General features: G+C 39.5%; 1 protein-coding gene and 2 long non-coding RNA genes across 3 annotated transcripts in view; 2 read left to right on the top strand and 1 right to left on the bottom strand.

Moving 5' to 3' along the window:
* Window positions 1-2,097: 2,097 nt before the first annotated feature.
* On the top strand, window positions 2,098-2,788 carry LOC124195682. Its single transcript, XR_006875358.1, has 2 exons — window positions 2,098-2,198; window positions 2,287-2,788. It is a non-coding gene; the product is annotated as an uncharacterized LOC124195682 (long non-coding RNA).
* A 3,365-nt stretch (window positions 2,789-6,153) lies between these two features.
* The window catches only part of LOC124195681, a 30,699-nt gene continuing 25,706 nt past the window's right edge, over window positions 6,154-11,146 (bottom strand). Inside the window, exon 4 of the long non-coding RNA XR_006875357.1 lies at window positions 6,154-7,392. This is a non-coding gene — a long non-coding RNA (uncharacterized LOC124195681). The remainder of the gene's footprint in view (window positions 7,393-11,146) is intronic.
* Window positions 7,261-8,014, top strand: LOC124195680. Its single transcript, XM_046590215.1, has 3 exons — window positions 7,261-7,409; window positions 7,476-7,559; window positions 7,703-8,014. The coding sequence occupies exons 1-3, from the start codon at window positions 7,261-7,263 to the stop codon at window positions 7,788-7,790; spliced, it is 321 nt and encodes a 106-aa protein (XP_046446171.1). The 3' UTR covers window positions 7,791-8,014.

The raw sequence follows: 11,146 nt of genomic DNA, 5'->3' as shown, positions 1-11,146 counted from the left end.
TTGTATTCTACTGAATGTGCCATCGAAATGCTACAGGTAATAACCAACACAAGCTTTATCTATTTCATGTATTGCTGAAACATATATTCTTCTCGTCTTTTATTAGGAGTCATAATTGTATTGGACTTGCTAGATCACCAACCCCAGCATAGACCAATCTCTCATTTCATCTTCTCGAGAGAAGATTGGATAACTGATCTGTGGTTTCATGTGTAAGTTCACTTATCATGTCACTGAACTTTTTTCCATTGCAGTCTAACATGTATTTAAAGTATAGATCTCTACTTACGTCTATGGTCTATCTGATGTTTAAGAGGCGCTTTTGAGTGTTTACTGATAATTGTTTATTCTTTTAGATCATAGACGTCAAGCACATTGATGACACAAATTATAAACAAGCTGACTTATTTTTCTTTTTTTATTTACAGGTTCTAAACTCCAGCTTTCTAAATTTTCATGGCAGACTTAATGATAAGTCATGTCCTTTCAAGAAAGTCAACAAGTCCCTGTTCACTAACCTGTTGGCTGCTACCCTTGAATCTCCCTTTTTACTTTCTTAAGCGGGCATCTTTATTTGAGGTATTGCTTTCTGTCACTACAATCTTGTTTGAATATTATTGTCATCCAAATAAATGTTCATTCTGCTTACAGGGTAATCCTTCGCTACCTGTCATGGACTTCATCCACTGGTGAAAACCGACGAGAGAATGCTGTAATCCAAGACTGATAAATTGTGTAGTTAGATTCAATTACAAGTGCATTTCTGGGCTCCCTTCTTTTCTGTGGCCCCGTTTCCCTAACTAACCACTAACCAACGCCCGCCGGTGGTCACTCACCCGCTGTGAAACCAGGAGGAGGGGAGGGCTCTGGTCGAACGGGGACTTGGAAGGCGCATGATCCGATGAAAACTTTTGGAGGGTCATGAGTCTAACCTGGAAGCTTAGTATGACTACATCTCCCCGGAAAAACTTGCCTCGTACTTCTCTCTTCTTCTCGGTCCAGATACTATCTCTGGGGGCCGTAGACAAAACCTACAATTGCATGTGCGAGTTAAAACAAAGCATCCACTACCCAATGAAACAAACAGCCATGGTTTATTTTTTGCGGAAATCTGCAGCAGTCAAGTTACAAAATTTTCTAATTCAACAAGTCGCGTAGAATTTTGCATCTAGTCTATTAGTGCAAATCGCGATTCCATGTGTTTGGTAGTTAAGAAAATGGTTGTTTGAAAAACAAACAATTGGATGTTCTGAGTAGCCAAAAAGCTCACCATTGTTTGTTTTTTAAAACCATCTTCTTATCTTAACTACCAAACACATAGGATCGCTATTTGCACCAGTAGACTAGATGCAAAATTCGACAGAAGTTGTTGAGTTAGAAAAATTTGTAATTTGACTGACGCAGATTTCCGCAAAACTAAACCATCGCTTTTTGTCTCATTGCCGCAGCGGTGGTGGCGGGTTGCGTTTTAACTCGTGCAGAAGAAAAATGTCTTGAACCGGACGCTCTGTTTATTGAATTTTTTGTACATTTCAAAAAAAAATAATAAAAACTAGTTTAACGTATTAAATTTTTTATTTGTTTCTGACACAGGGTTTAACATTGGTTTATGTGGTTTAGGGTATACATTTGAGGGTTGGTAGGTGTAATGTTTGTGGGGTCTGAAGAATTGGAAGGTATAAGTTTGTGGGGTTTGGAGATTAACTGGTAGGGATATGTTTGTAGGGTTATAAATTAACTGTTTTTTATCCAAACTTGAAATATCCCCCCCTCCAACATCCTCTACTTTCCTTTCCCAATCCCGAAAACATGTTTATTACTTGTTTGACATAAACATCCCCATATTTCTTTTTTGTTCCTTCTTAACATATTAACGGTAAACTACATTGACACAATGCCAATTTCATAAAATAATAATGCAACTTCGGTAACACGACACCAGCACCAAGGAACGGCCAATGAATTTGATGTAGAAAGATCTATCACCAGCATAGGCTGCAAGCCTGCAACAACGTACCACAGCGGACAGCAACTACGCGAACATACACGATAAACCTGTAGCCGAAATGAAATGAATTAATCTTCACCATCAGGGAGCCAGTCGCAACGAACAGTGGAGCAGCTGCTCCAACGAATGCCGGACAAACAGAAAGCCCAAGACATGCCGGAGGTCATCGAACAGTACGCAGCCTATTCTGGTGAATACCACATCACACTAACAGCCTTGTCTTTTCAGACAGCATTTCCATTGACGGTGAAGATTAATTCATTTCATTTCGGTTACAGGTTTATCGTGTATGTTCGCGTAGTTGCTGTCCGCTGTGGTACGTTGTTGCAGCCTATGCTGGTGAAACATCTTTCTACATCAAAATCAATTGGCCGTTCCTTGGTGCTGGTGTCGTGTTTCCGAAGTTGTATTATTATTTTACTAAATTGGCATTGTGTCAATGTAGTATACCGTTAATATGTTAAGAAGGAACAAAAAAGAAATATGGGGATGTTTATGTCAAATAAATAATAAACATGTTTTCGGGATTGGGAAAGGAAAGAGGAGGATGTTGGAGGGGGGATATTTCAAGTTTGGTTAAAAAACAGTTAATTTATAACCCTACAAACATATCCCTACCAATTAATCTCCAAACCCCACATACTTATACCTTCTAATTCTTCTGACCCCATAAACATTACACCTACCAACCCTCAAATGTATACCCTAAACCACATAAACCAATGTCAAACCCTATGTCTTTAATAAATAAAAAAATTTAATACATCAAACTAGTTTTTATTATTTTTTTTGAAAAGTACAAAAATTTCAATAAACAGAGCGTCCGGTTCAAGACATTTTTCTTCTGCACGAGTTTAAACGCAACCCGCCACCACCGCTGCGGCAATGAGACAAAAAGCCATGGTATTGTTTTGCGGAAATCTGCGTCAGTCAAGTTACAAATTTTTCAAACTCAACAACTTCTGTCGAATTTTGCATCTAGTCTACTGGTGCAAATAGCGATCCTATGTGTTTGGTAGTTAAGAAGATGGTTGTTTAAAAAACAAACAATGGTGAGTTTTTTTGGCTACCCAGAACACCCCATTGTTTGTTTTTTAAACAACCATTTTCTAAACTACCAAACACATGGAATCGCGATTCGCACTAATGGACTAGATGCAAAATTCTACGCGAGTTGTTGAATTAGAAAAATTTGTAACTTGACTGATGCAGATTTTCGCAAAAAATAAAACATGGCTTTTTGTTTCATTGGGTAGTGGGTTGCTTTGTTTAACTCGCACATGCTGTTATAGGATATGTCTACGGCCCCCAGAGATATTTATCTGGACCGAGAAGAAGAGAGAAGTACGAGGCAAGTTTTACTGGGGAGATGTAGTCATACTAGGCTTCCGGGTTAGACTCATGACCCTCCAAAAGTTTTCATCGGATCATGCGCCTTCCAAGTCCCCGTTCGACCAGAGCCCTCCCCTCCTCCTGGTTTCACAGCGGGTGAGTGACCACCGGCGGGCGTTGGTTAGTGGTTAGTTAGGGAAACGGGGCCACAGAAAAGAAGGGAGCCCAGATATGCACTAATAATTTAATCCAACGATTAAACAATTTATCAGTCTTGGATTGCAGCATTCTCTCGTCGGTTTTCACCAGTGGATGAAGTCCATGACAGGTAGCGAAGGATTACCCTGTAAGCAGAATGAACATTTATTTGGATGGCAATAATATTCAAACAAGATTGTAGCGACAGAATAAGCAATACCTAAAATAAAGATGGCCCACTTAAGAAAGTAAAAATTCAAGGGTAGCAGCCAACAGGTTAGTAAACAGGGACCTTGTTGACTTTCTTGAAAGGACATGACTTCTCATAAAGTCTGCCATGGAAATTTAGAAAGCTGGAGTTTAGAATCTGCAAATAAAAAAAGAAAAATAAGTCAGCTTGTTTATAATTTGTGTAATCAATAAGTTTGACGTCTATAATAAACAATTATCAGTAAACACTCAAAAGCGTCTCTAAAACATTAGATAGATGTAAGTGGAGATCAATACTTTAAATACATGTTAGACTGCAATGGAAAAAGTTCAGTGACATGATAAGTGAACTTACACATGAAACCACAGATCAGTTATCCAATCTTCTCTCGAGAAGATGAAATGAGAGATTGGTCTATGCTGGGTTTGGTGATCTAGCAAGTCCAATACAATTATGACTCCTAATAAAAGACGAGAAGGGGTTTCAGACTTTCAGCAATACATGAAATGGATAAAGCTTGTGTTGGTTATTACCTGTATCATTTCGATGGCACATTCAGTAGAATACAATTATTTTGAACAAAATAGTTGACCGTAGGCTGCACGACGGCCACGACCCTTTCACGTTTCCTCCTGAAAGTTGATGAGAAACATTAAGGTTATCCAACATATACACGGAATAGAACACATCACCGACAAGTTAGAGACGAAATCACTCGAATTTACCAATGAATTCATTAGTAATTTTCGAAGAAAGGATAGCTTAACTTTTGACAGCAAACCGCCATTCCATTGACACAATCAACACGCCATCTATTTGACACGTCTCAAAACTCAGTATTTGCCGATGGTCTTAAGATACTCAAAAAACTTGAAAAGTCCATATTTGTTTGCTAAAACCTAGCAATCAATCCTTAGAACTGTACAGAAAACAAAGCTCACTTGCTAGTTTTATGCAAATTTTCCGGAAGTATACCGGAAGTAAGCGATAGCGCCTTAACCATTGAGCTGCCGACCAAATAAACCAAATATTCGTGATCTCCGTGAAATTTGGGGTCGATTGGGTGCAATTAAAACGAAATCCAGAATTTGATCAAAATCGAGATTTTTCCTGAACTATAAGTTCAGGATAATTCTCGAAACCGGAAGTACGCGTACGTACAAAAAAAAACATGAACTTTACGACAAATTTGACGAGGATCACGAATATGTGGTTCTTTTGTGCGTCAGATGAATATTTACTAAACTACTAACAAAAATGAGAAAACCGGAAGTAGAAAAAAACCCACATTATTACAAATCTAACAAGTGAGCTTTGTTGCTGAAAGAGAAACTGACAGCTATCACCCAAAATTTCTTTGTAGTAGCAGCGAGAAATTTCTCCAGAGATGTGCAAAGTAAACGTAACTAAACTGAGTGGAAAATTATCAAAGGCTAAGCCGTCTAGCGTCAGAAAAAATAAACGTTTACATGAAAACAATGTCCGCTCTAGCTCGTTGACAGTTGAAAGAAAGAAAAGAACTAACAAACGAAGGGAAATAACTGTGATACTCACGTAATATTCTCCCCTCCAAATTTACATCTCGTCTTCACCAAAAAGCGCCGCAGCATCACACATCACAACAGACGAAATCACCAAGGTATAATGAGGAGAAGGCAGCTTAACAGTTGACATTCTTCTGAATCAGTGCCTTGTTCCAGATTCTTGACGAAATATCCTATACTCGCCTATACTGCTACTTTTCGTATCACTTTTTGTAACTTTTCACTTTATTCCTGTTATTCTGCACTTTGCCTTAATTTTGATTCTTCGTATATTAGAAAATGGACTTTTCCAAAAGTCAAAACTATCACAATTGACTTACTTGCTTTAAAATTGTTCACTTTCGATTCGGCTTGGTCGAAAGGCGTGGAAACACCTTTATCATTTTTTTAAATGTAAAAGCGAAGAACACCGCATTAAGCAGCAACACATTCCCGTACACTGTTTCAAACGCAAATGGCGGCTTCGTCACTCACGAACAGCCACTCCGCCACCTGGTGGACACAATTTTACCTAGCGGGACAATCTGCTGCAATTGCAAAGAGCCAACAGCCAAAGCATGAAAGTAAAGCTAAAAAAGTCCGACTTTTGCTTTAAACAACACTACAAATGAATTTCGTATGTTAAAGAAATAAGTAGAAAAATGTAAATACTGTTCAATTTTTTTCGAAATTACTTTAAATCAATTTAGCAAATGACTTATTACCCCCCTGCTTTTGAAAGAAAAAGATTCACCACAGATCATTCAAATTTTGTTAAATCTATTGCCTCGACATCTTCTAAAAGGTCTTGACTGCTTTATTAGTATGCAGTGGTTTTTGTAGGTGAAGATGAATAGCCAATGAAAATGAATAGAATATGAAAACAAAAATGAATGTATTGAAACAGTTAGGCTAAAGGAGCACTTTGATTCCAATTCGACGCGTACAATAACAGTTCTAGACGCTGATCAACTTGCATGGCATAGAGCGGCATTCTTGACATTCACAACAAAACAAGGTCTTCTTATAATGAGAGGACTTACGCGACAAATACAAAAAACAAGAGATGTCACAATAACATACATTAATTTGAATTTTTCACATGAAATTTTTTATTTATTTTTACACGATTTTTTTAACCAAAACCGAAATCCCCTTCAACCTTCATGCAACGACCTTATTCCATTGCTTGCACTAAGTTAACTCTAAACGATAACAGATGGCAATTATTTTGTCTAATGCAATTGCAACAGCTAGGTGGCGTTGCTGGTAGTGAAATGAAAAAAAAAAAATGAAAAATAGCGTTTTTAATAATTCAAGGTTAGCCGTTGCCTTCTATAAAAAAAAGTAACGCATGGAAAACAGAAGAGCTGTAAATACAAATCTTTATGATGATACATCTAATGGTCGTAGGCGAGTATAATAGTACGTATAGCAATAAACATCGACAACCAATAACCAACCGAAGCGGTAATCAGCATTTAGTGGATCTGTAGGAAGAATATAAACATATTCAAAACATGGCGAGAGATCCAACGTGAAAGAAAAAAAGAAAAAGAGAGCCGCCGGTGCGATAGGCTTTCCTCATTTGCATGCGATGGCCATGCCACTCTACCTGGTTACAAGTGGAAAGCCATCAATTTTTGAACGCTAAGAGTCCATTACTTAAGCGGAAACTTTTCTTATCCAATTCAGTTTCACATTATGGTAATTTGCGGCCTGCGCCTTTAACGACTTGTCGGGGCGACGTCGTCCTATCGTTGACTTGACTCTTTATTACTACTCAAACGGACGGACGATGGCTAGTCGCCATTTCAATTCCCAACCAGAAAACAAGTAGGTAGGGTAGAACGTAGGGCTCTAGTAGTCTACAGTCACCTGCCTCTTTATTTACACTTCATGAATAAAAGTTTCGTGTTGCCTTTTATTTCCTTGTTTTGTTTCTTCTCCTTCGTCCCCGCTGCCCGAAACAAAAGTTACCCGTCGCGATGGAGAACAACTCGACACCGGAGGAGGTCAAGTCCGAGACGAGTGGTAGGCAACAGCCGAATGGGGCTGATGATGGTCGGTGGTGGTCCCGGTTCAAAGCACTTGGTCACGGCCTGCTGGAAGCGGTGGGTCTTCGCAAAAAGAATAAGTAAGCAATTTATCTCAAAAGCCCTTGTTAAGAAGCAACACAATGCACACCCTCCCCATCATATAGGAATCCATTGGGCGAACATTCGGAATCCTGCCACCTCGGAGGTGAACCTGACCATCTCGCCACGCAGTACAAACATTATTGGCTGTAAGTCATCCAGCTTCTTTGTGTTGGATTCTCCCCCGTTGTTGCTGAGTCTTTCCAAAAACCTGTTCCATGCATCATCCCAATTGGGGTTTCACATGCCTAAAGCCCAGCACATTTTTATCTTTTCTTTTTAATATTGGCAGAGGGAAATTGGGACTGACAAGTAAAGATGTCGAAGAGGAGCCATCGCCATCAGCAGAAGCTCAGGAACGACTCGAGTTTATCAAGTGAAGTCACTGCAAACCAAAGAGAGCCGAATCGGCGAATCCTTTGCTACCAAAAATTGCCGTGTTACATTTTGTTTCAGTTGTAAACAGAATTCCCGCAGCAATACATTAAAGGTCGAGGAAATGTGAAAATGGTCTTGCATTAATCAAACAAAATTCCCAATTGCCCAAAAAACCCACCAAAATGTTTCGTGAATCGACGTTTCTAAATTACGCAGCAGCGCCCAGTATTGAATTGTTGTTCTAAAAGAAGAAGAGAAGGCGTGAACGCGCTTATTAAAATCCTTCCGCGTTCGGCCGCATTTGCGTCCGGTTACGATACGGTCCGCGAGAGCCTCTTGTGCGCAAGTTGCGCCGCATATTTTATTCAAAATCATAAAAGAATCAAAAGAAGAAGAAGAAGAAGAAGAAGAAGAAGAAGAAGAAGACGAAGTTGGGTCATTTCGTTTCTTCTTTTTCGCAACCAACCCATCGGTGTAGTTTCCCTGCCGTCGAATTCCGAAAGGGAAAGAAACAAGGCGAAGAATCGTATAATAAGAGCATTATAATAAACATATTATTCTTCCATCATTTCTGGGATTTATACAGAAATGCAGGATGAATGGTGGATGGATGACTGGTGTGTGTAACATGTACGTTAACAGAGAGAGACTGGCTCGTTCGGCTCGTAAATAATCAGCCCGGACCCTGCGTGGCCTTTATGGATCGTGAATGTTGACGGGCGCCACTTCCGATGGCGTATAACGCGCCCGGCTACATGGTGGCGTCCACTTTTAAATACGCGGTCGACGTGTGAGTGAGTAAGAGCTAACTTTGGAGTTGCCCACATCCTCGTAAAATTCCTAAACTCAAAAATAATAATAAAAACTAAAAGAAAAAAGGGTTCTCTCCGTTTCTAGGCGATATACGTAAAGGTACCGTACGTGGTCTATACACTCTCAAGGGAAAAAATGTGAACAAGAGATATCGCCCAAATTGAAAATTTTTTTTAAATGATACATACGTGCGTCCAAGTTGCAAATCCATTATCGGAGCTTTCTCAAAGTGGCTAGAAAAACTGCGTAATAAGAGCCTGTCGTCGACATTGCGTATAGGAAATGGCAAAAGCTATACACCTTATTATGCGCGTTCTGCAGGTGAGTTCTCGGCAGCAACTTGTTTCTTTCCGTGTCTCCGGGGACCCCGTTAGGACATAAAAACGCCAAACATATTAAAAGGGAGGGGGAAACGAGACCGCCACACACATTTATAAAAACTATCGAACAAAAAACCTTCTTAAATTTTATTGAAGGTTCAAAATTCTTACAAAAAACGTCTAGTTTCTTAACTCATTTTTCCTTGGAAAAAAAATATGTATTAGATAAAAAAAGGGATGAATACCTGATGAAAAAAAAACGTTTGAAATGGTCAACAACAATCTAGAAATAAATAAAAATACAAGCGCACCCAAGAGAGAGCTAGATGAATACGAAGAAGACGAAAGGGGGAAAAAAAATAGAAGAAGAAAAAGAGAATAAAAGATGAGGCAAACAAATTCTGGAACACCGAGGAAGAATAAGAAGGTTGACAAAAGGCCGCGCTCGTTAGATGTGGATGCTTATCAACAGACAGACGGACACACAGACACGGAGTTGTGAACCTTGTCACTACGGCTGTTCATCATTCCGCTGTTCCGCGTACGCAGCCAAGCCTTCCTAAATGTCTACAAATGTGTCGAGCGCCAGAGAGAGAGAGAGATGGAAGGCACCAACATGGACAGAATAAAGGCAAAAAGAGAGAAGAGAGACCCACTAAATGAAGAAGAAGATGGGCAAAGATGTTATATAAGAACCAAAAAAAAAAATAGAGATAGAGAGAGAGCAAAAGCAGGCTGAAGAGGTTAGCCACGTGTAAATCGGCTTTAAAAGGGGAAGAAAGAAGAAGAAAATGTGTCTCTCCAGAGTAGAAGAAGAACCGAAGGGGGGATGTGTATAATAAGATGGGGGGCTCTGCTCTGTGTGTGTGTAAATATATTATTATATACATCTATAGTAGTAGTGGTAGTATTATATGTATATAAATAAATGTATGTATATCTCATTTGACCCTTTGGGGGTTTCGACTGTAGCTATATCTGTTCCTGGCGTAGTTGGAGAAGAAACAGGAGAGAGAGCTCCAGGATGTTGTTGTGTGTCAGATGACCTACAAAAATGGGAGGGAGCCCTTGATCTATCCAGCAGCCGGACTATCCAACACAAAAAAAAAAGACGAGACCTAGTCGTCGTCCTTGTCTCTTTGCTCTATCGGACAGAGAGAAAAAAAAAATAATCCGAAGAAGAAGAACGTCGACAGGTCGAGCAATCACGACGTATCCCATACATTTCGTTCGTGTATAGCGGACACGCTGATGCGGACGGCCCCCAGAGAGAAGAAGAAAAAAAACTAATGACGACGCAGAAGAGGAAGAAGCTGCTGGATGATACGCCTATTCCAACCTCTACGCTACGACTCGTCGATGCTAAATAAAGGATATGCGAGTTGTTTTCTTTTTTCTAAACGAAAAAAAATAGATAACGAATGAAAAATAAAGGATAAAGAAAAAAAGGCGTGAGGCATATAAAAGCAGAAGATGTCGGAGAGTGAACTGACCCGAATCGCTAAAGGGCCCCGCAACAGGAGAATAAGAAGTGGGGGGGCGATGGATGGGGGCAGCAATGAATAAAATCGTGATTATATAGCCAACACACAAAAGGATATATTGCAACTGTGAAGCTATATATCTGTGGCTGGCTTTTGATATCCAAACGTCGCAACCACAAATTCTTTGGGCATTTAAAAATAAAACGAAAAAACTGCAGACCATTAACAGAAGTATAGCCGGAACGGAAGACTCGCAATGCGCAAAAAAAATAAAATAAAAAATAAAAATAAAAGAGAAGAAAAAAAAATTCCCGCGCGTAAATTAAACAAACTTAAAAAAAAAATAATAATAATAATAAAACTTTGAACGAGACTGGCGCCCTTTTGGATTGAGGTCCACCTTGACGATTCAATCAAGCACCACCTCCTCACACAGCAGCAGCAGCAGCAGCACGGAAGGGGGAAGAAAGAAAGAAAGAAGAGGGCGTGTTGAAAAGGGCTGTACACATTTATAGCGCAAGGCCGTAATGATAACAGTCTTTATATTAATGATCTCAAAGGAGGGAGTTGATGGCCGACGACCGCAAGCGTCTCGTTTCCCCCTTTGATTTGTATACATGTCCTTCTTCCTACACACGACCATCTTTATATAAGTCTTAAATCCTCTTCCCTTTTCGACTTCCAATAAACATCACGGGCGCACAAATAAAATAAAAAGGAGAGAGAGAGAGAAGAAAAACA

Source organism: Daphnia pulex, chromosome 6 (genome assembly GCF_021134715.1).
Source record: "Daphnia pulex isolate KAP4 chromosome 6, ASM2113471v1".
NCBI lineage: Eukaryota > Metazoa > Arthropoda > Branchiopoda > Diplostraca > Daphniidae > Daphnia > Daphnia pulex.
The sequence above is the reverse complement of the archived record's forward strand: the minus strand, read 5'-3'. Positions and strand labels throughout refer to the sequence as shown.